The 27,327-nt window shown below is 45.8% G+C and overlaps 1 protein-coding gene across 1 annotated transcript in view; it reads right to left on the reverse strand.

The window, feature by feature from the left end:
- Positions 1-26,011, reverse strand: part of LOC137160560 (glioma pathogenesis-related protein 1-like) — a 46,814-nt gene extending 20,803 nt beyond the window's left edge. Inside the window, exons 1-3 of the mRNA XM_067559105.1 lie at positions 25,826-26,011; positions 17,926-18,171; positions 4,920-5,023 (exon numbers count right to left, since the gene is read on the reverse strand). Coding sequence (XP_067415206.1) covers positions 4,920-5,023; positions 17,926-18,171; positions 25,826-26,011 — 536 coding nt within the window. The remainder of the gene's footprint in view (positions 1-4,919; positions 5,024-17,925; positions 18,172-25,825) is intronic.
- Between the last annotated feature and the right edge of the window lie 1,316 nt (positions 26,012-27,327).

Genomic DNA, 27,327 nt, shown 5'->3' on the forward strand with positions numbered 1-27,327 from the left:
GTGGAGCCTCTTCCTCCTATTCCACTTCTTCCATTGGTATTTGTGGCAATTCTAGCTCTTGAGGTTGGGAAGCCGGCTGAGAGGGGAGATATGCAGGTCTCTGGATTTGTTGCCTTGCGGGGATTGCAGAATTGTGCTCTATACATGGCTCAGAGGTCCCAGTATGGCCAGTTAAGTGGAAGTGGGATATGTGGTTGCATCCATGGAGGTCCCTGCCAAACCTGGGTTCCCTGATTAGTGTGAGGTTAAGCAGGGTACATTGATGTCATCTGCTCAGATGTAGATGGGCCCTCCTCCTCCTTCGGCATCACTGAGGAAAGGGGGCTGCCGTCCGTGGAGGCAAGAATGAAGACTGTCTTGAGTCTAGTGATGGTGGTGTTACCCAGGGTTCTGCCAACCCAAAGCTAGTGGTAACTTTACTTTGTGCGAGGTGGTGTCAGGAAATAAGTCAAATGGAGACATGGCTGTCCAGCTGATAGATGGACTGGTAGAAACAGTATAACACAACAGTTCTCTTACTACAAAGCTATGCTTTACTTAGGCTCAACCACAACCCAAGTGTGCTATTACTTTAAAGGTATACTTTTACTTAGGCTCAAACATTTACATACGTCCGCAACAGGTTAGTAAAACATCCCAACCCTCAACCATTATAATTGCCGAAGTCTGGGGCAGCTTTCGAGTGGGAACAGCGATGGTTTTCCGATTGGCCAGATCTTCTAGCTGTCATTGTAGAATCCAAAAAACACACTCACCCACCACTGAGTCCAAACAAAGATCCATCCCCATTTATCTTTGTTAGTAGACAAGAAAAAAAGTTTCAAAAGCTAGACCTAAGGTTACCAGAGTACTTAATTAGCGAGGTATGTTCTGACAGAATTTGCACATCTTGAGGCTGGGACAAACATCTCCCACAGGGCATGCATAAATAAGCTTATTGGTCTTTTCCTGAAACACAGATCCCAGCATGTCCACCAGAGCATCAAGGAGGGGGAGCAGGGTCAGGCAAAGGTTGATAAAGGGGCTCCCCTCCTCTTCTGGCTTAGTCATGCCACGGCTGCACAGGCCTGCTGAAAGGCCTATCAATTTTGGCTGCTGTTAGCAACAAGTATGGTACACTATCACCTTGGCCCTTTTATTGGTCTATTCAAAATCTCCCCGTACAGTGGGACTGGGGATAGATCTCACCTGAGGAGTTGAGACTCTGGATTGTCAGATTCCCTTAGATCTGTCAGATACCTGCAGCGGTGGATAAATCATCATTGGTGCTGCCACACTGCATGGTGCCAACGGGTATGTTTTTGAAAGGCTGACAGGTGGCGCTAAAGATTTCTTTGGTGCCAATGATTATCAGTGCTGAGGTATCTTTCAGTGCCAAGGTATTTTTCGGTGCTGAGGACTTCTCAGTGCTGAGAATTTAGATGTTGGTGCCAATGTTCCTATCATTGTTGAAGGTTTCACCAATGCCAAAAAGGGCATCAGTGCGAAGATGAAGTAGAGGGCTTGCCTGAGTTGCCAGAAATGGAAGGTAGCACCAGGACAGTCAGTCTGCCCTGGTAGGATCTTTAGATCTTCTCTTGGAGATGGTACCTGAGGTACATGGTCTTGCAGTGGAGCTGTGTCCCCTGTCAGAAGGTAATCAAGAAGAAAGTAAAATGGGCTCTGTTAAAGGGTTCTGCCTCGGTCCGAAGGCGGTAGAGAAGGAACTCAGGGCAGTCACACCGCACAGCGCTATATATACACGTTCCACACTGAACATGAGAGGAGGGAGTTGCGCATGTGTGGTCCGATGAGCATTGCTGTTGAATAGCTCTGATCCCAGGTGCACAGGTGCTGCTGCACCTACAGCGGAGCACCCAGGGACTCATCACTCAATGAAGAACTAACACTATATACTATATTCTAACTCTAATGAGAAAAACAGGCACACACTTCCCCCCTCTCTGGCTGAAGGCAATTGAGAAGGAATCAAGGATAGTTCACTTACACAGCCCTTTACAGCCTCAGTATGGGTATAAAGATGTATAGGGCACATGCATGGGTTGAATGGGCACTGCTACCAAAAATCTCTGATCAAAGGTACAGGGTGCATGCACACCTGAAGTGGAGCACCCAGAAGGACATTACCTGAAGAATTTACCTATTAATGGAAAATGTATAAAATGATCATGCAAATTAGGTATGGTCTTCAAGTAGCTGGCTAGTTGTCAATGGGGCCTTTGGTTCAACTACATTTGGGTATCCCTTTTTTGGATGTCACAACCTGCCTCTTCCTGGCCACACAGTTTGTTCTACATCATCCCTTTTACCCCTCTGACCTTCCTCTCAAGATGCTTACTTATAAATATTAGGAAATCCTGGCTGCTTTTCATAACTGCACTTGAATCCCCACCTCACCAAGCCTCAACTAGCTGTACCCAGACTCCCACCCCACCAAGCCCCACTCCCCAAGCACCCAGACCCCCCACTGAGCCCCATCCCTCCCTCTAAGCCCCCTGTCAAACACCAACCACCTTCATCTGGAGCCTCCTGCAGAGTACCATTGCCCCTGCATACAGAACCCCCCCACCAACAAGCCAGTGTATCCAAATGCCCCCCTGCTCCCAGACCCCCCACTAAGCCACGCTCACTCAGATTGCCTCACACAGAACCCTCTCAACCCACACATGTATCCCCCCACACCAAACCTTTCTACACTTGGTCCCTGCCAAGCTGAGCCCGTCTGTCCGCACCTAGCATGGAGGGGCAGGGCCATTAAAACCACTGCCAGGCAGGGGTGCTTCTGGTGTTTGCAGAATTTTAAAATATTGCGTGCAGATTTTTTTTGGCGCAGAATTCCCTCAGAAGTAAAATAAGTAGGGAAATGAACGAGAGATCTTAAAAGGTAAATTGCCTCATCCAGGACCTCTATTACTCTATTTCTCTTTCTCTCAAAAGCTGTGTGCTACACACTTCTGTACTGGTAAATGCATCCAAGGAATATCAAGTGGTAGTTGAGAAGATGGTGGAGAGAAGAAAGATTTAAGTCTGCTAGGCTCTGGTGAACTCTGAAGTGAAGAGTATACCAAAAGATTACTAATGCTGTAAGAATAAGGGAATCAGGTTGGTAATAGAAAATTTTAGGTTTAGGGAAGACATGTTAAACTAAGAGTTTGGGGGAAATAAGTAAAGGTGACTGCAGTTCAGAAGAGAAGTCAAAAGGAAGATTTTGGTTTCCAAGAATTTGACCAAGAAATTTCCAAGAGAATTATTAAGCTTAAATTCTGATGTTATGTGCCTGTTCTGCTTATTCCTTACTCTGACCCTGCTCATGGCAGTTTCTTAAACCAGTGAAGTGGAGCCAAGACAGGGGAGTCCAGTGGAGCACAGCACATTATCCATGTTTGGTTTTGGGGTAACTGATTTGATTAACAGCGTCCAAATAAACTGAAGATTTTCTGTTATAACCAAATTAATATTTTTTCCATCATATAACAACAGGATTAAAACTAATTTACAAGTTTCCTATGATGTTTAAATAAAATAAATATTGATGGTTTAATAATGTGTGGTTTGAGGTGGTAAGATGGAAAACAAAGACATTAAAGATTAGTCCTAGTCCAGTTGACTGATCCACAAAATATAGCATAGCTATAATTTCTGGCCTAGATTACCAAAATCACGATGTTTGATTATTATTGTGTAACAAGATTGTAGTCTAGCTGGGTTACAACATGGGATTTTTTCCTGTGTGCACAGAAAAACTATGACCATTTTAAGGAACCCTATTTTAACATAAGCAATCTGACAGGGTTAAAACATGATCCTCTACTATAGTTAAAACATATTTTAGATTTCTTGCTTATATAAAAAAAGATGTTAATACCATGACTGGGCCATACATTATCTTTTTGAGCTGAGCCAAAGCTGGTCAGACAAAAGATGTATTAAGGTACTGAAACACCCATCTAGTTTGGCACAATTCTCTAGTTCATGCATTTAGTAATTACTCCACAGAGAGAGTAAAGCCTCTTCTAGTGCAGAAGTTCCCTCCTTTGTTAGACAGAGGGCATAAGATTTACCAACAAAACTCACAAAATTAAAACTACTGCCAGGCATTATAATATGGGGCCTTTATCTGTTAGCACCCCTTTGTAGCAAGATGGGAAGCTATACCACATGACTCCATCCCCCTTATGCCACCACACTCAATTTTGTGTTTGTCATCCAGCCCTCTGAACAAGTCCTTAATAGTCTCTGTCCCCTTCAAGGAAATTGGGAGTTGAACATTCCATGGCTCTAGGGGAGACTAAACAACCTTAGATCTCCTGGGTTTAGGGTGTTCATCTTCAAAGTCCTTGGCTGGAGTAGGTAGGGGAAGCAAGGCCCATCCACTCCACAAGGTTCCAGCTCAGGGCCTTTGTTTGGAACAGCCAGAACCAATTCTTTTCAGATCCTGGTTATTCTGTGAGCTACCTCTCCTCCTCTGTAGGTTTACCCAGCCTCTCATTCTGTTTCTTCCTCTTTGGAATGTTGCTTTTCAGGCAATTTCTCACCAATCTGCTAGAAGGATCCTCTGTCTAGAAGCTGCCTTTCTGTTCAGGAGTTTCTCCTTTCAGATCCTTAAACTTTTTATCATGCCCAGATGCTTCCCTGTCTAATTAACTACTTCCTATTACTCAGTGAGTTAACTATTCCCAGGTGAACCTGAGCTACCTCATTCTCCGGTTAGAGGTAGGCTAGGCCTTTGACCTGTACAGAGGGTCAGCCACTCTCTGACAGGCACTATTAATCAGAGTTCCTGGGTCTTTAGATACCTGAATTAACCGAGTGATTAATCATTTCCCTGATTCCACACACGAAACTATGGATGAGGATTCCAATTTATTTTTGGAGGAATAAACATTATTAATACTGTCTTCATTTTAAAAATAACCTACCTTGGTGCATAGTTGCATATAAAATGTGCTGCATTTCTTATTCCTGCAGCACTACGACAAAAAACAACAGCACAGCCCACCTTATGAGAATTATCCCAAACAACCTAGAAGAAATAAGATTTTTTTTCTTTTACAAAATAAAGCTTAAACTGTGATCACTGTAATGTGTTCTAATAGCCAGGAGGATCTCTGTTCTCTTGAGAATTCTTCAATATTATTTGCTTTGTGCAGTCACTTGTTACAGTAGCCAGAAAAATAAGTTACTTACCAGCTACTGGAGTTCTTCAAGATGAGCTTCTGCACGTTCACACTTGTCAAAGCAAGGAATGTGTACCATGGGTTTCCAGAATCTTCTTTGCAGCAGTGTCAGTTGATCACTTATTCTCTGCTTCCCCTTCCCCTCATGTAGGGTTCCCAGGGTAAAAAGGGGGAAGTGGTCCCAATTATCCCTCAATTCCTTCCACTAATTGTAGGAATTCTTAATTGAAGACTCAAAGGAAGTGGGAAAGATGGGCAAGATGTGTAAATGTACAAAGGCTCATCTTGAAAAACTCCAGTTGCTGGTAAATAACCATTTCTTCTTCAACTGGCCTCTGTACATTCCCACTTATGGGAGTTCACTGAGTAATACAACCACCAGGAATGCAAGTCGAGGCATTCTAGGTGACAAGGACAGCAGAATTACCAAAACAAGCAACATCTCTGGATCCCAAGTCAAGAGTGTACTAGATGTGACAGCAACTCTTGCTCTCCCAAATGAAGCCTCAGCTAGCAAAAAAAGCCGCCTAATAAATGTATAGAATTTCATGTAACATCCATGCACATTTTTACGATAAAGACAATGTGAAGGAATGCTATGGAAGCTTCCTTAAATCTAGTTAAATTCATTTCGATATCTCCAAGTAGCTGAACATAAGCTAGGTCATAAGAATTGTCATAGTCTGAGGCACCTGGCCAGTCTTTGAGCTGTGATAGACTGATCCTTGGTTTCATCCTCCAAATAATGTAGGGAACTTGTAGCTAGGTTTGTCATGTAGGGGAATGCCAGAATTGGATAATGGGTCCCAGTTCCCAGCCACACATCTCTGCACAATCACCAACCCTCCCTCTGAAGGGGTCAGAGTTAAGTGTGGTACTTGTTCCAGGGGTTAACTACAGAAAAGCCAGGAATAGGCCCAGGTCAGGATATGTAGCAGGGGTTACATAGATTCTTTGCCCCGATACAGTATACAGCACAGACCTTCCCCTCCTACCTTGTCCCCCATGTCAGCTAGACACATACTGACTCTCTATTCTGCACCAGTACAAACCTTCCCCTACTACTCCCCCGCCCCCCCAACCTGTCTGTGCACTTTGATGCTGGTATGCATTGTGAGGGTGGGTCTTGCTGCATGGTCTCAGCTGTCCTGTGGGCTTCAGGATGAAAGAGTCCTCTTTTGCAATCACCAATGCAACAGCTGTCTCTGCTCCAAAGAAGCTCCTAGTTCAGACTCTGCACTCCTGCACTCTGGTGGTGTCTCAGTCTCTGCCCCAGCTCAGAGCTTCTTTTTCTGTTCTCTTCTTTCTTAGTTCTTTTTCTAAATCTTCCCAGGCTTGTTTCCTGTCCCACCTCTTCCCAGCTGTCTCCTCACTGACTCAAACCCGCCCAGGTGATCTGTAGTTAATTCTGTGTTCTTGTTTTGGAATGGTACTCCCTCCAGACAATCAGGTCTATGCAGAGTATTGGAGGGGGGAAAGGAAGGAGAAAGGAAGGGAAAGGGAGAAGTGTCATCAAGTCCCCTAGTTTGGCTCCAGATAGATAACTTAAGGCCCTTTGAACATTCAAATTACAGAGCCTACCTCCCTTGATGTGAAGCTTGTTTACTTCTAGATCCAAAGAAGGCTCAGTGAAGACCCAGGATGAGAGTTCTTAGGTGTCTCTGGTACCAAGGCAGGACTCAGCATCATACAAAACAATCAATACTGGATACTAGATACCCTATTCCATATAGTTTCTTGTATCATTACAGTGTTTTAACATCTTCCAGTAATGCATCAAACAAAATGGCTAACATCTGTCACATGTGGTACATTTCCTCTCTTGTCCTCTCTCCAGGAGGGGAAACTGTGGAGTGGTTCATCACTCAGTGTTCAAGGATGATTGTCTTCCATGAAATGATAACCAGTTATTGCTGGTGAATCCACAATGGCTGATGAGACCAATCAGGGATCCACAGATCTTGTCACAGCTGGGGCAGACATTTCCCAATGGAAGGGGAATATCTGGATTATTGAGTCAGGCTGTGGTGTGTTTTTTCCTTCTTTCCCATTCTCTGTTTCCTGTTGTTTCTGTTGGATCTTGAAATACTGGGATCCTTGCCACAAGGATTTTGTTGGTTGAGGGCTTGGATTTCCCAGGAATTCATATCAATATTGTACTTCTTCACGTCAGCTTTGAGGGTGTCTTTGAATTGCTTATTTTGCCCACCCTTAGTCTATTGGCCATGGTTCAGTTGTGAGAAAATGACCTGCTTTGGGAATACGTTTTCTGGCCTTTGACCACCCGCAGGAGTTGGTGGCAGATGATCATAATTTCAGTGCTGGAGGTTTTGGCTTGAGACAAACACTGATGTTGCTGCGCTGGTCATCCCACTTGATTAGGAACATCCTGTGGAGGCACCATTGGTAGTGTCATTCAGGAACCTTGAGGGGTCTACTATACATGACCCAGGTTTCAGCACCATACAAGACAGCAGGGATAACAATGGCCTGCTACATGAGAAGCTTGGTTTGATTCTTGAGGTCATGATCGTCAAAGACACATTTTCTCAAGTGCCCGAAAACTGCACTGGCACACTGAAGGAAGTGTTGAATTTCCTCATCAGTGTCAGCTTTCTGCAACAGACAGCTGATGAGGTAAATGAAATGCTTGATGTTCTCCAGGGTTTCCTTATTGATCTGCATTATGGGAACAGGATCCTGGTGCTTTGGAGTCCTTTGGAGCCTCATTTTCTTGGTGTGGAGTGTGAGGCCAAGTTGGTTGTAGGCCTCAGAGAAAACGTTGACTATTTTTTGAAGATCTTCTGAGTGGGCACATGGCTCACAGTTGTCTGCATATTGGAGTTCAATAACTGTTAGTATCAATGAATGACTCATAACCCTCCGCATCAAACTTACCAAGAACCAGCATACACCACTCATCAGTGCATATGCTCCAACCCTTGACACTGATGATGAAACCAAAGAAGGATTGTATGCCAACCTTGATTCTCTCTGCCATTCCCAAAGAGGACAAGCTCATACTCCTTGGCAATTTTAACGCATGAGTTAGATGTAACTCAGAGCTTTGGAATGGCACAATCAGAAATAAAGCAGCGGGCAAGATCAATACCAATGGAATTCTTCTCCTAACCAAATGTGCAGAATATGATCTAATTTTCAGAAAAAAAACATGTTCTGCCAAAATAACAAGTGCAAGACACTGTGGGACACCTGTATTCTAAGCATTGGCATCTGATCTGATTGTCTGTATTTGTGATTGTGAAGACTTTACATCACCAAAGCAATGACTGATGCCGACAATTATTGGATGGACCATCACCTTATCCGTTTGATCATTTCCCTCAACCTTGCAACAAAATGGCAAATGCAGACGAAATCACACAGACAGAAATCGATGTTGAGAGATTTAAGGACCCAAGTAAACATGGCCTTTTCCAGCAGTGCCTCATCAAGAAACTGATGAATATTAAAACCAACATGGAGAACCCCAAAGATCACTGGAAAGTGCTCAAATCAGCCGTCCATGCTGAGTATGAGAGAACACTGTGCTTCTCCACCAGGAAGCATCAAGACCAATATGACAAGAGCAATCAGGAAATCCAAGACCTGATTGACCATAAATGCAAGGCAATATGTCCACCATCAACTCAAAGCTGAGGTTCAAAGGAAATGGGAGCACAAGTCATGGGAGAACAAAGTGAAGGAGATCCAACAACTCACTGACACCCATGACATGCACAGAATCTCCTATTGAGTACCTACTTAAAAGGAATCTCTGGCAGTCAAGTGCAGCGGGACAGTAAATGAGAAACTGGCTATAAGAAGGTAGATGCTGTAGCTGCTGAGACAGAGTGATCTACAAGGGAAAGACCAGGACTGTGAGAAAGACTTGACTGGGAGGCTAGGGACCTGACTTCCCTCTCCCGCTGCTTCCCCCCCACTCCTTCTCCCTTCATAGGGAAATAAATGAACTCAAAGTGACTCCCACCTGGAATCCCACCTGAGGACTGGACCCCCACCTGGACTCCCACCTGAAGCTTTGAATTGCTGAGGCTTTGCAAGCAGAAGGCTGGAGCCATGCCCCAAACTGAAGGGAAAATAGGGAATATAGGAAGAGATCCAGAAGCTGATCTGAAATAGCAGCCAGAAGGGACTGAGCTACCCCTTGCCTCTCTCCCCTTGGGCTCTGGGTTGGGACCTAGTGGGAAGGGAGAGCCTGGGTCCCCCTACCCTTCCCTCCTTCCCTGGATGCCTGAGCGACTCTGTAGCACTCTGGGCGTCAGTGGGGAATGAACCGTGACTGCCCCCCTCCAAACTGCCTTGAAGAGCCATCCCAGGACTGGCTGCAGCCTGACCGGTAGGCCTGCTCACCTCCAAGTGAAGCCTGTTATAGACCTACAAAGACCAACTTTACCCTAGCACTAGAAAGTACCATTGTGCCAAATGAATGGGAATGTTTACCACTGACTTTATTCCTTATCTTTAAATGATCTTTTAGATATCCTGGGTCACAGTCATTGAGTGACTTGCAAATAAAGATGGCTGAGGAAGTCCCTGGCATCAAGAACTGGTTGGCACTGACAACTGGATAGTTCCACACTCCATAGCAGAGCCACTTCAGAACTGGACCCTAAAAAATCCTCTTCTTGGCTTAGAACTGGAAACTAGCTGCAGCAGCAGCAGTTCTGTAGAGTCTAGGTGCAAGACAGACTTCTGGGATAGGACATGGGTGGAGTAAATGCTGTTCTAGAGTAAAAATCCAAGTTGTGGTCTGAGCCAGGAGAGCTAAGATGAGAATCAGGTCACTGAGAAACCCCAACACAGACCTCCAAGTCCATCCAGATATGGAGACATGATAATGAGCAGCTCTTTCCAAAGCTTGACCATAAGCAATAGACTCTGTCAACCCATACAGGTTCATGGATTTCAGCACCATTTGTGGCACATTGGGTCAATGGAACCAGAGCCTCTTGTCATGACTGGGGCATGGGTAGTCTGATATAATGGTCAGAGCAGAAGTCGGGCGTCAGGCCAGATCAGATACCAGGAGGATAGAGTTCAAGGCAGGGCAAAACTGAGAGTCAGCTGTTAGGCAAGGTCAGGTTACCAGGAGATCAGTGGCAAGTAGCAAGAGTAGGTATTGCAGGGGAATCAGTCCTAAGCAAAGAAATTCTAGTTGCAATGACAACTTCCTGTTCTTGAGTTGGATTTATATAGAAACTGTGAACCAATCAGGACCCTCAGCGTTCTGCCAATTAGATTCCAGGACTGGAGTCCTCTGTCAGGATTTAGTTTCAATTCTGGAAACCATTAGCCGGTCACTGGGTGGCAAGCTGGAACTTACAAGCTCCTAAGGCCACGTGGACCAAGCTTTGACAGCTGTGGTCTCTGATGACATCACCGCCTCCCGAAGGGCACCCTCAGGGTGATGCAGAAGCACGTTTTTCCGGGTGATTTCTGTGGAACACCCGCACAAGTGTGATAGCATATACATTTTATGCGGGCTCTGAGGTGCACTCCTCAGAACCACACCTCTCCCAATCAACAAGATATCAGAGTCTGACACATTTATATTTAGAGCGCAGGATCTTATTAAATAAGTATTCCTCGTGGCCCTGTAGCTGTTCTGGTGGAGGTGGTGGCTGGGTCCTGTGAGGGAAATGGGATTTCTTTGTAGGGTTTTAAAATACTGGCTGAATCTTCAGAGAGCAGGGTAGTTGGAGTTCAAAAGTGACTGGATTAACCAGTTGCAGGATTTTAAAAGGACCATGGAACCAAAAATCCAATTTGCGAGCAGATCTGTCTGTGTGGAGGTGTTCCGTGGAGAGCCACATATTTTGTCCCACTACATAGGTGGGGCCCTGCTGTTGATGCTGCTCCACATACCTCTTATAATCTGCTCTTGCCTTTTCCAGGTGCTTCTTCACTTCTTCCTGGGCCCAACAAATCTTCTGCACCAGGTCTGTTGGCCAGGTTAGCAGACGGTGCAGGTAATTGCAAGTGGAATTGGGGATGGTATCCGAAATTGATAAAAACGGGGTTCTGACCTATACATGCATGGTCTGTTTTGTTATAGGTAAATTACATGGACTGGAGAAGTGAAGATTAATTGTTCTGGTGATCATTAATGTAGCATCATGGATAACTGCTCGAGAATCTGGTTGGCCCTTTCTGTCCAGCAGCTGGACTGGGGCAGCAAGAGGAGGAAAGACGTGCATAATCCCAACAAGCACTGGGCCTTGCGCCAGAACCAGACTGTCACCTGAGACCCCCAATCAGAGGTTATGTGCTTCAGAAGGCCATGGAGGTGGACTATGGCTAATCCATAGGCTGGGCTGTCTTTTCAGAGGAGTGGAGGCATATGTAAGGAATGAGGTGGACCATATTGGTAAAGTAGTCCCCTGCCATCAAAACTGTTGTAAATTTGTTGGTCTCTGGTAGTTCTACAATATAAGCTATGACAATGGGGTCGCCAAAAGTAGTGAGATATTAGTCGTTGGGTCTTGAAGTACCCCAAGTGTCCTGCTCAGGGTAAATCATTGCATAGTTATAGGACTGCAACTCTTATGGGTCCTGGAGGATGCAGTTCCATAGATGAGGTCCCTTACACACATGATCCCTTCCCAGGAGTCATGTGTCTGCTTGTTGATAATAACGCATTCATCAGACAGAATTTCTGAGGCAGAGACGGAGTGTATCAATTTAAGTATATGTTGGTGACAAGCTACACTGAGAAAATTCCAAGATTTGAGAATGAGGTTTGTTTCCTGGCTGGGACTTCATGGACTAGTACTGTATCTTGGGGTTTCCACCTTGCCATTTTTGGATCTGGGATGGTAGGTGATAATGAAATCAAATCATGAGAAAAATAGAGGCTGCCAAAACAGCTGCTGATTTAAGGCTTTTGCCCTACATAGATATTGCAGGTTTTTGAGGACAGTGAATACCTGGACCAGGTGATGAGTTCCTTCCAGATAGTGCCAACATTCTGCAAAGGTGGTTTTTATCACCAGGCATTCCTTGTCAAATATTTCATAGTTTAGCTCTGCAGGGGTGAGCTTCCTTGAGTAATAAGTGCACAAATGTACCACTTGTTTGGGTCGCTGGGACAGGATATCCCCGATCATGGTACCGGAGGTGTCAGCTTCTACAATGAAGGCTTGTGTGACATCAGGGTGAGACAATATGGGTGCTGTAGTAAAGGCAAGTTTCAGTTGACTGAATGCATGCTGGGCTTCGGGAGACCAACAGAAGTGGGCATTTTTGCAGAGGAGACTGGTAATGGACTCAATTTGTTTTGAAAAATTCAGGATAAATCAGCGGTAGAAACTGGCAAACCCCAGGAAGCATTGCACGTCACATGTCACATGGTGAGTTGGCCAATCTTGGAGAGCTTGGACCTTGCATGAGTCTATCTGGAGCCCTTCTAGGGATAAGATGAAGTCTAAGAACTCTGGGGAGGCCTGGTCAAAGACAATCTTCTTGAGCTTGGTGGAAAAGCCATGCTGCCACAAGCATTCCAGGACTGTTCAGATGTGAGCAGTACATTGTTGAGGATAGTTGGAGAAGATCAATATGTCTTCTAGGTAGACTACTACATGCTGGTTCAATATGTTTTGGAACATATCATTTATAAAATGTTGGAAGGCAGCCAGGGTGGTATTTAACCTGAAATACAAGATATTCACAGTGGCCATATTGGTTCCAGCAGGTGGTCTTCCACTTATCTTTTTCCCTGATTCATACAACGCTGTATGACTTCCATAGGTCCAACTTGGTGAATAAATGAGCAGACCCCATGTGATCCAGCAGCTCAGGAGTCAGGACTGGCAGGTAATTCCTGATAGTTATCTGATTCAATGAATGGTAGTTCACCCAGAGTCAGAAGCTGCGGTCTTTCTTCTTGACAAACAGGACTGGTATACCAGCTGATGAGATTGACATGCAGATAAAGCCTTGGGTTAGATTCTCATGAAGATATTCCCAGAGTGCTGTCAGCTCAGGTCCTAACATGGCATAAATTCATCCAAATACTATTTTGGCTCCTGGATGCAGCTCTATTGGGCAGTCATAATCCCAGTGTTGAGATAAGGTTTCTGCATTCTTCTTTTCAAAGACATTGATGTAGTCTTGGTATTTTGAAGGGACTTGAACTGTAGATTTAATGGAAAATTCTGCCTGAATAGTCACCCCCCACCTGAGTTTCTCGAGGTTTGGTCACTGGGACAAGATCTACTGATATCCAACATTGCTGCCCATAAAACTCTTAAGTAAAGCATTTTTCGTGGCCCTCCACAAGCTCACCAAATAAGTGAGTTGTAGAGGGCCAGCCAGGAGATACTGAGGATCAGAGAAAGAGTGGAGAATGCATTACACCAAACTATAATAATTCTTGAGGCCCCTGAATCACAATCTCCAGTGGAGTTGTTTCCTCCATTACTGAACTAGAAGATAGAAGAGAGCCATCATAGTCTCTATAAGATCAGGAGTGGCCTTGCATTGCAGGGGAATCTGCAGAATCTGGGCTGCCACTGCATCTGTGAGGCAGTCAGCTGTACCTGAGTCAATGAGGGGTAATAGGGTGGAATTTTACAGTGGTATCCCAGATATGCGAATCTACAAGTGGGGAGATCTCGGGTGCATTCCAGTCAAGACTGAAATGTGGGGGAGCTATTTTCCCTGATTCCTTGTAGTTTGTATGGGGCAGGCAGAGATGGAGTGACCTAATGCACACACCAGAAGCAGAGCTGTTCATTGTTCCTTTTCTATGGGGGTGAGCCATCAACAGCCCACATCCACCTGCAACTGGCTTAGTGAGAGGCAGTGATGAAAAGTCTTGTTTCTTCCTCCCTTCATTCCTGTAACCAATTGTCTATATAGGTGGCGAGATCCACAAGGGCATCCAGACTCACGGGAATCTCTACTTGGGCTAATGCATCTTTAATTTCTTCTTGCAGGGCCCATCAGAACCTTATACTGCCTTGTTCCAGTTTGTATCAGCTTTGAGGTGGTGGAATTGCATGGCATAGGAGGCTACAGTACCCTGTCCCATCAGAGCTTCCTTAGGGCAGCCTCTGCTATTCGAGTTCGGTGCAGGTCATCGAAAAATACCAATATGTCTTGGAGGAAAACCCACCAGTTCAACAATAGTAGGCTATCACACTTCAAGAAGGGAGAGGTGCAGTCTAATGCTTCTCCGGAGAGGAGGCCGATGACCAATCATACTACCGATCAGTAATATAGGACTGAGGATGCATCATGAATAAGAGATGGCAGTGGTTTATAAAACCCCGGAATCACTGGTGATTCCTGTCAAAGCATTCTGACAGCTGTATCAGGGATTAGGGCTGCACGAATCATGACTGTAGTAAGCAATTTTCAGCATGCAACTGCATGACATGCTGCTGCAATAGCTGATTCTCCAAGGTTCTCCAAGCTGAATGACCTAGGCCTGCAGGGCTTGGTTGTCTGCCTGAAGGTAGGTGCCTCTATAGAGCATGTCTAGTACTCCTGAAGGGTTAGCCAGGCCTATTCTGCTGGCACCTGTGGCCTGAGTGGTCCATGCAAACTGTCACAATCAGGGCATGGCCTGTCTGACGTGGTCAGAGCAGGAGTCGGGAGTCAGACTACATCAGATACCATGCAGAGTTCAAGGCAAGTCAGAGGGCAAAACTGGGAGTCAGACGTCATGAGGCAGGCAGGTAACCAGGAGATCAGTAGCAGGAGCAGATATTGCAGGGGAAGCAGTCTTAAGAAGGGAGATCTCATCTGCATGGACAACTTCCTGTTCCTGTGCTGGGTTTGTGTAGATGCTATGAACCAATAGAGAACTCCAGCATTCCGCCAGTCCTATTCCAAGATTAGAGTCCTCTGTCAGGGTTCAGCTTCTATTCTGGCAACTGTAAGCAAGTCATTAGATTGCAGGTTGGAACTTACAAGTTCCTAAGAGCCCTGTAGACCAGCATTCAAGACCTGTCATCCCAGATACTTCTGCATTGGATGGATCTGGGCATCTTGGCCACTTCGGCACTTCAGTGTTTAATTCCTGACACTGAACTGTCAACTTGGAATAGTTCTAGGTCCAAGATGCTTCTTCAACGCTTAGCTGAATGGTCAGCCGCAGTGATCGTTCGTCATTTGGTCCATTCCTGTGCAGTCACAAAGGCTTGACGGACCGAATATCCAACACTGAAATAGACTTGATGCACCCATATAATAGGTCTGCTTATGGACCGCCTCCACCCCTTGATTCGTGGAATTTTATCCCAGATGTTACAAGCCACCTGGAGAATAGCATTTCCCAGAACAACTTGTGGCATTCTGGCAACTTGTCTGAAAATCGTATGATGCTGGCTATGGAAAAAGACCTCAGTCATCTGTAGACCAGAGTAACCGTAAATGTCTGTATTACAAATGAAGTCTTTCCACTTTATGCCCAATAAACAATATTGATATTTTGTGTGGAAAGCCTCCAGTTTTGCCCAGTCTTAGTGGCATAGTGTCCATGTTTCGGATACAGCTCGAATAGGTCCTGAACTTGGTTGTTGTGCCGAGATGATATTAAGTCCATATTTGTTGTAAATGATCCATATCAGAAGCTGTGATACTAATCTGGTGAAGACCCTCCAAATGAGAGTCAGAGGAAGCGGTGAGTATAGAACCTAAACAGCAAAAGCTGGAGACTGCTTCGACAGTTTCATTATTCAAAGAGATTGGAGTCATGAGTGGACCAGATCCTAGGTTTTGCAGTTTATGCCAAAAAGAACCTTTTCAAGTGACTTTTTGAAGCTTGATAGCACTAGACTCCTGGCACCAAACTTGATCAATCTGGATGGATCTGAAGACCTCAACATCTCTTAAGAAAGCCACAGAACAACTTTAGAAGATAATTCTCTTGAGATAATTGTGAAGGATCTCTGCAGTGAATTCTGCTGACATGGACAAGTCAGCAGAACCAAATGCTGCTTATACTAAGCACAGAACCTATGTTATCAGGTCTTTGACACTGGACTCTGCCAATTCAAATGGATCTGGGGACCTTAGTGCCACTGATACTGAGCACAGAACCAATGTGCCAGACCCTTGCCACTGGACTTGCTTGACTCGGGAGATTTGAAGACCTCAGTGCCCATTCATCCTGGGCATAAAATTATTTTGGCAAGCAACTCTTCAGAATCAGTTATGTTCTATCATTGGTACCAGATTCAGGCAACTTGGACAGATCCAGGGACCTTGGTGTTGCTTATGCTGGGCACAGAACCATTTTGATATGTGATTCTCCAGAGTCAAGGGTATTGGATCCTTGTTACTGGACTCATTTGACTTTGATGAATAGGGACTTCTCAGTTCTGCTCACGTTGGTCACAGAACTACTCAGCATCAAACTCTGTTAAACTGGACAGATCCACAGACTAAGACCACTTTGGCAAGTGGCTTTCCAAACTCAAGGTGTGATGGATTTCTGGCATTGAACTTCATTGTCCAGGACAGGAACCTTGTAGCTCCCTACGTCAAGCACACAGGGACAGTTTGGTGTGCAGCTCTCCAAAGTCAACAGTGATTTTACGTTGTGCCAGACTTAATCAACTGGGCCTGAAGAGCCTCATCCACCAGCAGGCCTGTGAGGCTTTGTGAATCTAGATGCCCATGCCATTCAGGCATCCTCCTCCTTTCTACTTTTTCTAAGAAAAGCTAACTTACAGTCTAACTAATTAAAAACAAAAATAGTCCCCAAAGGGCAGGGGGAAAAAAGAAAAAACTGCAACAAAATAACCATTGAGCATATCGAGTGTGATCTGGCAATTAGATGATCTCGCACCACTGGCAATTAGAAGAAACAGAGGGACTAACTTCCCCTTTTATATCCTCAGAACTCTACATGAGGGAAGGAGCGGGATAAGGAAAGGGAGAGAGATAAGTGACCCCCACTGATACTGCTCTGTAAGAGATTCTGGAAGCTCACAATGCAGCTGCCTTGGTCCCATAAGTGCAGACGCCACTTGATGAACTGGCAGTTACTCTGGTGAATGTTAACAGGTTTCACTGCATGAAAAACAGCAAGATCAACATATAAGCACAACACACAATCTGCTGTTTCATAATTAAAATAAAGGATGAAATTTTTCTTTTAAATACCCACTTCTATTGGCCGTTAGCTAACAATTTGAGTCTGACAAAATTAACTACTGCTTTAGAGCACTAAAATGTGACTACATCTGCAATACTGGAAAACAATTCTATTTCAAAGTTCATGTGGATTCACAATCATTTAAGTTTTTCATAAAAGCTTATTTACCTTTTCAATACAAATAAAACAGAGTTATGTTTCTGGGAAATGACAAGTTAGCTCTTTTCCCCCCTCCTCTCCCACCTCCTGGAATGTTCTTTATTTCTTATAAGATTGAAAAACTAAGAAAACAAGAGCAGGGTGATTTGGTTGGGTTGAATGCCAAGTTAGAGATGATTTCTGTTTACAAAAGTTAACATATTCACAGTACTATCCAGGAAGTCTTGCACAGTTGTTGTATAATCCAGAGTGATAGGTTTCAAACTGTATCTTAAGAGTTAGTAGACTGTATGACAGTGGGGGCCACATAAGTATCTAAATGGAACATTGAAAGAATGTGATGTATAGGTCACTCACTATAACAGCTATTTTCCATTAACTGGTAATTATTTATCGTCTCCATGAACTTTAATTCTTGGCATTGTGCTTTGAGCTGTGTAGACTGTTTTAGCAAATTACCTGAGTATAATGACCACATGTTTTAGTACACTTGCGAGTCTGAAAATTGTAGTCCTTGACTTCATTGTTCCAAAATTCAATGGCTTTACTGACACTAAATATCCGGTAATTTCCAGTCCAGATATTTTCTCCAACATCCGGATAATGAGGATGGGACATAAATTTTTTCTCTAAATACGGACTATGTTTAAAAAGGCATTTATTTGCCCATGCCCTGGCAGTCCGTGCTAAAGCTGCATCCCAAGTCTGCAAAATAGTAAAGTTGAAGAATTTGTGTTAACAGAGTTAAATAACAATGGCATTTGTGTCCCTCAGACAAACTAAAGTAGAACATGAATAGCTAATGCTATAATTTGAATTTGATTAAAATTGTCTGTAAATTCTGTAAAACTATACAATATAAATATTTTATTCTCCTTCTGTCACCCAGTCAAGCACTCCAAAATCCTAGTTTTACTTACTGATGAACTTTAGGATAGCAGTACAGAAATGTAAACTGATTCACTCATAGAAGAGAGACAAGGTGGGAGATTATTGGATCAACTTCTGTTAGTGAAAGAGACAACCTTTCAAGACTACATAGAGCTATTTGTCAGGTCTGGGAAAGATACTCAGAAGGTATATCTACCCAGCAACTAGATACCTGCAGCTGGCCCATGCTAGCTAACTCAGGCTCGTGGAGCTCAGACTGCGAGGCTGTTTCATTGCTGCATAGACTTCCGGGTTTGGGCTCCAGCCTGAGCCTTGGAACCGTCCCCCTCGAAGGGTCCTAAAGCCCGGGCTTCAACCTGAACCTGTTAGTCTACACATCAATGAAACAGCCCTGCAGTCCGAGCACTGTGAGCCTGAGTCGGCTGGCCCGGGCCAGCTACAGGTGTCTAGTTGCTAATTACACATATCCAGAGTGTCACAGTTCAATACAAGGTGGAACAGATAGTTGTAAGAGACCATTTAAAGTGAAGTAAGCGATTAACATTTCTGAAGTTGTAGGACAAAAGAAAGTTAGTGCATTATAGATTGAATTACCTTCTATGTCTCATTATAACATTCTTTTTTTTTCTTGTGTTGTTGTAGAAAACTTAGGTCTGGCTACACTACAAAATCAGGTCAACACAAAGCAGCTTATGTTGATCTAGTTGTGCATGTGTCTACACTTAAATTTGGCTCCCACCGAGACAGCCCTATTACGCCTATTTAATAACACCATGTCTCCGAACTGTGTAGAGCCAAGGTTGACATACTTTGGGCAATGCAATGTGAGTGCAGATACTGCTACTTATGTCAATTGTTATTGTCCTTCAGCAGCTGTTCCACAATGCCCTGTGCTGACTTCTCTGGTCACCATTGTGAACTCCGTTGCCTAGAGATCACAGAGACTGGAAGCCTCCCCTCCCCTTTAAAGCCCTGTGAATTTTTTAAATTACTTTTCTTGGTTGCCTGGTTTGGCAAGCACACCTAGCAGCTCTCCACTGTTGAGTGCAACTGCCCAGCTGATCATCTCAACTACGTGCTCCAGATGCATTCCTTCCTCAAGCAGACAAGAGGTATTGGATCTCCAGCCATAGAAAGGTGGATATCTACAAGCAGATTGCTTGGGGGATTCAGGAGAAGGGCTACAACAGGAACCAGCAGTAGTGCTGCATGAAAGCCAAGGAGCTGTGGCAGGCATACCAGAAGGCCAGGGAGACTAACAATCCATCTACAGATCCAGTGCTTTTACAAAGAGCTGCATGCATACTTGGCAGAGATCCCACCCCCAACAGCACTGTGGATACTTCCGAGGACCCCAAGTCGCAGGTCCCTGCTGTGAATAGGGAGAAGGAGGAGGTGGAAGTGGAAGAGGAGGAGGAGTAAGATGGACAGGCAACCAAGGGAACCAGCTGCACAGTGAGCCAGGGTCTGTTTTTGACTCCACTGCAGTCCAGCCAGCCCCATGCACGGAAAGGAATCTTGGGTAAGTGTGCACTTTAATTTTAAATTACAGTGATGGCATCCCAAAAGTAGCAGGACATATCTTTTGACTTATTATTAATTTACTCATGCTAGAAGAGGTAGTGGCACATCCAAGAGAGGAAGAGTTGCTATCTGCTTTTCATTCCCCTGTAGAGTTTGGCAGGGAGAGCCATGTGGAGCAGTTTGTTTATGTGCACAGGGATGTCCTGTGAATCATCAAGAGAGATCTCAAGGAAACTTCCTTGCTCCACAGTCCTCTGCCAAAGGTTTCTAGGGAGGGCTGCCTTATTTTTTAGTCCACATAAGGACATCTTCCCACTCCACCTAGTGATAACTTCAGCAGGTACCCCTGCAGAACATAGACCAGTAGCATAAGTGGCCAGCTTCAGGATGCCAGCAGCAGCTATGCTCTCTCTGCTTTTGTCATCCTCAGGAATAAGAGATCAGCGAAAATCACCCCTAACCTGTGGAAAACAGTGCCATTATTCAGTGCCATTGCCATATACAGCTAGAAGCATGCAACCAGCAATCCCTCCTCATTTCTCCATCCCCGGCAGGCCATACCATGGTTGGTGCTGTTACTGACGCTGTGTTCAAGCAATCCCAAGCAGAAGTGAGAATGTAGTGCTTAAAACTTTAGGGAAACAAGGGGAGTGAGTTCAACATCGTAATTTTTTCTTTTTGTAGTGAATGGACGGATAATGGTACCTCTGTGTGTTTTATCTGCAGCTATTGCCACTGTGGCCTTCGGGATCTCCCCCTCTACATCCTCTGAACACCTAAGCCAGATAAGGAGGAGAAATAAGAGGATTTGGGATCACATGTTCAATGAGATCCTGCAAACATTGCTGCATCAGACAGTGAGCACAGGGCATAAAGAATGAATGTTGTGGACAGCCTGGAAAAGGATAGAATGGAGAGGAGAAAGGTGCAGGAAAAGGAGAGGGAGATGCACCAGGACATAATGGTGCTTCTCAGGCAGCAAACAGATGCTGCAGACTCTGGTGGACCTGCAGGTTCAACAATCCCATGCTCACTTCTCTCTACAGCCCATTGAGAACTCAATACTGGGACCTCTCTATACCCTCCTCAACATTCACGGTCAGCCAATGGCCTGGTGTGAACACACAGAGGTGTGTAATGGTGAATCTGGGACTAGCTGACCTGGGTCAACTGACCCTATAAAACAATGTGAACTCAGATGTCTGGGGGGAGTAGTTAATGGAAAGTGAATATCAGCCGATCCTTGTAGCCCCTTCCCAAATTATGAATTAATTATAATATGCTAGATAATACACTAGCAAAGCATATTTTGCATATTTTCGGGACATGTGACTCCTTTGGGAAGAGGGTATAAGTACTAGGAAGATCACATAGTATCTATCTATCTATCTATACACACGCATATATCCAAGAAGGCTGGTGATACTGTCAGACGGAAGAGGGATGTGAGACCAGAGGGCCTCGGGGTAACCTAGACCCTGCTACGAGTGACTCAGAAAATAGACCAAGTACCTGAGGGACCCGGAAGAAGGAAGAGACAGTCTTCACCTAGGATTGTAGCTATTCCTCGCTTTGTTTACTAATCAGGATACTATGTGGGGCCAGCATAGTTACTAAGGGTTAATGCTTGTGAAATTGAGGCTTACTAAGGAGAGGCATTGCATAGTCTTTTCTATGTGTCTGTGATAACTGTGTTTCAATAAATAGCTCTGCATTGAAGAGATTGAATACTAGTCTTCACTGGCATGGTTATTGGGTGCCCAGCAGCGGGTACATGAATTGATCTGAGTTGATCCCTGGCCCAACACACATTTTCTATTATTGTCTCTCTCCGCCCCATTGAGTAACAGGCCTGCCCTGTCATTGGTCTTCCTCTTGCTTCTAGTGTATTTGTATTTGTAGAATATTTTCTTGTTACTCTTTATAGCTCTAGCTAGTTTAATCTCATTTTGTACCTTGGCCTTTCTAATTTTGTCCCTACATGCTTGTGTTGTTTGTTTATATTCATCCTTTGTAATTTGACCTAGTTTCCACTTTTTGTAGGACTCTTTTTTGAGTTTCAGATCATTGAAGATCTCCTGGTTAAGCCAAGGTGGTCTCTTGCCATACTTCCTGTCTTTCCTAGAAACTTAGATTGATGCAAATCACATCTGCATTGAGCCACAGCAGTTAGTATATCGCCTGTACATTTGCATACTCACCTCCTTATATCACTGCTGCACATACACACCAAGAGTGGTTGTACTGATGCACAGTGCAGTGCTCCATGTGTAGGGATTCCTTTGAGAATGAGGACTGAAAGGTCAGATAGAGGGATCACTTTGTAAAAAGTTTTCACCCATAGGTAATATGGTGTTTTTGTCTTTTACCATTTTTCTGTGTGAGTTCATCTAAGAGCATAGCAATTGTCTGATTTTACCCATGTAGTTCTTATTTGGGCATGAAGTGCACTGGATGAACTATACCACTGGGTCTTGAAAGGTGTGTTGTGGGGGGGTACTTATCATCGTAGCAGTGGAGATATGTCTACAGGTTTTCCATCTGTTGTTCTGGCACAGTCTAGTGCCCCTTTGAGTTGGTGTTTCCAGATCTGTGGAGAGCTTGCTTCTGATGATGAGCTTAGAGATGTAGTGGGAGAGCTTGTTTGAAGGCCAGAAAAGGTGGTTCAGGAAAGATTTATTTCAGGATGCAGTTGGGAGACTGGGAAAAGATATTAATTCACCTACCTTGTCTCTCTCATATTCTGATTGAGTATAGGTTGTAATTGTTTAATGGTATTCAGTATGAGTTCCAGTGTGGGGTGGCAGGTGATAATTAGGGGTGAGCAGTCACAGGGGGTTTATTTCCATACTGAAGTAGGTTCTGTCAAGGTGTTTGGGTGGTCCGATCCATGATGCAATCTACTTCTCTGGTAGAGTGCCCTTGTTTGGTTAAGGTGGCTTTCAGTGTGTTATCGTGTATATCCTGGACTTTCTCCTTGGAGCAGACTCTGTGGTATCTGAGTGCCTGGCTGTAGATAACAGATTTCTTGGTGTTTGGGGTGTTATTAGATCTGTGAAGATAGGTGTGGTGATTTGTGGAGTTTTGTATATAGTTGTCTGTAGGATTCCATTGTTGAACCTGATTGTGGTGTCCAGGAAGTTGATGATAGTGTAGGAGTGTTCTAGAGAGAGAGTTTAATGGATGGATGGTAGTTGTTGAAGATGTGATGGAAATCAGTGAGGGAGTTTACATTGTCTGGCCAGAGGATGAAAATATCATGAAATTTATATACTTGTTTTTTGTGGTGCACTTCTGTGGGTGAACATTTTTCACAAACCTATCACTGAGTCCTCATCCTCAAAGGAAACCTGTACAACACTTTCAAACGATGAGCCTGGGAGCTTAAATACATAACTTTGTTACTAAAAATCAAGGACTGAATAAAGACATTGGATTTATGGCTTAGTACAATAATCTTATAACCCACCCACCCCCAGCTTTTTTTATTTTCCTTTCCCTCCTATGACTGAAGAACCGTTAATTGACCACTGCACTTTGAATGGTCCCTTGAAATGTGTTAACTCTGAATAGTTCCAACCCATGGCCCACAGGCTAGAGTCCAGCCCGCCAAAGGCTGCTATCTGGCCCACCAGGCCGGCACAGCCCTGGCCCCGAGCTCCGCACTGTGCGCAGCAGCAGCCACCGCAGCCAGAGCTGAGGAGCAGCCCCTCTCCTCTCCAGCACGGTACAACAGCAGGAGCAGACCCCCCTCACCACCCAACCAGCCGGAACTGAGGAGCAGCCCCTCCCCTCCAGCCCCATGCACAGGCTGAGCTTGTGCTGAGCCAGGACTCAGCAGAGTGGGCATAGGATCAGCCACTTCTGTCTGGGAGGGGATGCTGTTGCATGTACAGCGCATGCAACTCCCCTCCTCTTAACCACCCCATTCCACCTGAGGCCCCACCCTGACACCAGGTGGAATGCAGCCAGCCCAGCACCCCCAGAGCCCGCCCCCTGCAGTAGCCCCAGCTGGCTGAGACACTGCTCTGTGCAGTGAGGCAGCTGCCTGCGAGAGTCTGGCCAGGGGAAGCACCCTCCCCCACTCCCCATCCAGGCTGGGCTGCTGCGGGAAGAGCCAATTGAACCAGAGCTCCCCTCCTTTTCCCCATTCCCCCCTGTAAGTTTCTAGTTGGGAACCAGTCCAGCAGCCAGCAAAGGGCAGGGAGGGGATGCTGCCTCTTCCAGCCAAGCCCCCCCAGGTAGCCACCACTGCAGAGCAGCAGCTGGGAGGAGCCAGGGTTGGAAGTGCCAACTGTCAGGGAGAACAGCCAAATGGGGGCACAGTAGGAGGACAGAGACACACCCCACCCTCCGTAAGTGGGGCAGGGAGTGGGAAGAGCACAGCGGCCACGGGCAAGGAAGGGGGCACGCTTCAAGACATGTGACATGAGTCACGTTACAGGTTACGTGTCCTCTCCCCCACAAAACTCCCCCCACCCCCACACTGGCACCCACCAGCAAAAATAAAAGTTGGCACCTGTAGCTGCCCCCCTCCCCTGAAGTCCCATGCTGGCCAGGTGCAGCAGCAGCATCCCTCATCCGAAATTTGCTCACTGGCCCCCTAAGTGAGAAAAAAATTGCAATGTGGCCCCTCATGCTAAAAGGTTGGACACCCCTGTGTTAACTACATATGTGTTAACAATTTGTTCCACCTTGTATTTAGCTGTGATACTCTGAGTACATTTCCCACACCTGAAGAAGAGCTCTGTAACTTCTCTCTTTCATCAACAGAAGCTGGTCCAATAAAAGATATTACCTCACCCACCTTGTCTCTCTAATATCCTGGGACCAACATGGCTACAGTAACACTGCACACTTTGATCCCTTAACAGTCAAGATGCTTGATTTTTTATTTTCACATCCACTGTTCTGAGCTGTAGGATCATGCTCTCATGTTGGATTTATTTAGTTTCTAACTCCCTGGCTACTGGTGTTTCAAGGCCAGCCTGTGCTGCAAGGAGGACAAGGAACTGCTCACCTAGGGAAAGGGACAGGCCCAGGGCATCAGTGTGTGTGTAAGGGATACCTGCTCCATTCTGTCTGCTCAGGACCCAGGGGCTGTCAAAGACTACACTCCCCACCTTGCCCTTTGTCGCCTCACAGAGGTAGCTGGAATTTCATTCTCTTAAGATCTCTCTTATCATCTCCTTGGGGGACATTAACTAAGATATTTAACTATATTTAGATAATTAAATATATTTATAAATTAGCCACTCTGTCAGACTCAACACGGATAAGTGTAATGTGTGGGATTGATCCTCAGATGAGGCTGCACACCTGCAGCTTCCAGTGCAGTAAAAGAGAATTGCAGCTACCCGGCCCCTTTTCAATATGCGGTAGCCCCTGGCACCGTATTGTTCATTCTTGCACTGGGCAGCAACTCTGCAAACATCAATACTGAAGATTTATGGGGTGGAAAGGTTAAAACATGTTTTGGTCCTGTCCACAGCACAAAATTGATCTGTACTGAATGGTAGTGTAAATGGCTCCCCGCCTGCTGAATTTACATTGTAGAAGAGGCCTTTCGCCTAATCTGTAAAATCACCCACTCCCTTTATCACGTGCTTTGGCAGCACCAGTCATCGAAGTGTCAAGTATTTAGTAACATGTTTATTTTTCATTTCTGGCTCTTAAATTGGTTCCAGGATTGATCCTTCATACACGCAATGGGGCAGAGCCCCAGCCGCCCTGGCGGTCCCTGTGGCTCAACGCCCCCCGCAACCCGCCCCTCCCCCAGTGTGCCCCATCGGACAGCGCTCCCTCACTTCCCCCGTGGGGCTGTGCCCCACACAACCAGCCCCCTCGTGTGCCCCGTGGGACAGCGATCCTGCGACCAGCCTCCCTCGGGTCCCCCCGTGAGACCGCAGCCTGGCCAGCCGCCCCCAGCCAGCCGCCTCCCTACCATGTACTGCATGTTGGCGGCAGCGGGCCGGACAGCGGTGCGGTGCTTGTTGTGCTCCAGGACGCACGCGTCGATGAAGGTCTGGTTGGTGATCCTGGGCAGGACCGGCCTGGCCGCCCTGCGCTGTGGGCGGCACACGCCCGCCAGAACCGCCAGCCCCAGCACGGCCGGCAGCCAGAGCCGCATGGCGCCGCCGCCCCGAGCGAGACTACTGGTCGCAGGCAACCCCCGTCCGGCGCGGGGAGCGGCACCTGCCTCGCGCTCAAACGGCTCCTCGAACGCGCTCGCGCTGTGACTCCAACGGTTGCAGAAAGAATCTCCCGAGCCGAGCCCTGCCCCCTGCTCTGGGTGTACCCCAGCCGGGACACGTCCACGAACACACAGCACCGACTGTACCCCCTCCCCAGACCCGTCCACACACACACACACAGCACCGACTGTATCCCCTCCCCAGACCCGTCCACACACACATAGCACTGACTGTACCCCCTTCCCAGACCTGTCCACACACACACACACACAGCACCGACTGTATCCCCTCCCCAGACCCGTCCACACACACACAGCACCGACTGTATCCCCTCCCCAGACCCGTCCACACACACACAGCACTGACTGTATCCCCTCCCGAGACCCATCCACACTCACACACACAGCACTGACTGTACCCCCTCCCTAGATTCAAGACACATACACAGAGCATTGACTGTACTCCTTCCCCAGACCCGTCCACACACACACAACACTGACTGTACCACCTCCCCGAATCTACCCACACACAGTACTGACTATTCTTCCTCCTCATACCTGTGTCCCACACACACACACACATAGCTCTGACTGTGCATTTCCCGTGACCCATGCAGACACACACTGTGACACACTGTACCCCATGTACATCCTTATAGTGTGATTTGTGTTTAATTCATGTTCATCCTAATAATGTAACTGTGTATTGTCTAATGCAAAGTATGTCATGTGAGGTGTTGTTGGAACAATCATGAGATACTGAACATTATTTTTATAGTAGCATGTTTCCGGTAATGTCATACATACGTACAGATATGAAACTCTGCTATGTCATACTCCCGAAAGTGTGTCGCACATGTCTTGAATACATGCAGACAAACACAAAGCTGTGGGTCCATGCCCAGCAGAGGCATGCATACAGGAACAATGGACTGACCTAAGCGCCTTTGAGCACTTTGAGTATGTCTACACTGCGGAGTGAAGTTGATTTATTTTAAATCGACTTTCAACCACCCAATTTTAGAAGTCGCAGGAGCGTCATCACACCACATTCATTGTGTCAGAGTATTGCGTCCCCACTAGCTGTCCTTGGGTCAACAATCAAAGCAGTGCACCATAGGTAGCTATCCTACAGTGCAACTAGAGGCAGAGGCATTTGGGTAGGTTGTCATCCTCCCATGATGCAACGTGCTCCCTCCCCTTCCCTTTTTGTCCCAAACAGACAAACACTTTTTTGCGCTGTTTTTCTAAAC

Source organism: Emydura macquarii, unplaced genomic scaffold, assembly GCF_026122565.2.
Source record: "Emydura macquarii macquarii isolate MOO-44397 ecotype Brisbane River unplaced genomic scaffold, CSIRO-AGI_Emac_v2 contig_2205, whole genome shotgun sequence".
NCBI classification, from domain to species: domain Eukaryota; kingdom Metazoa; phylum Chordata; order Testudines; family Chelidae; genus Emydura; species Emydura macquarii.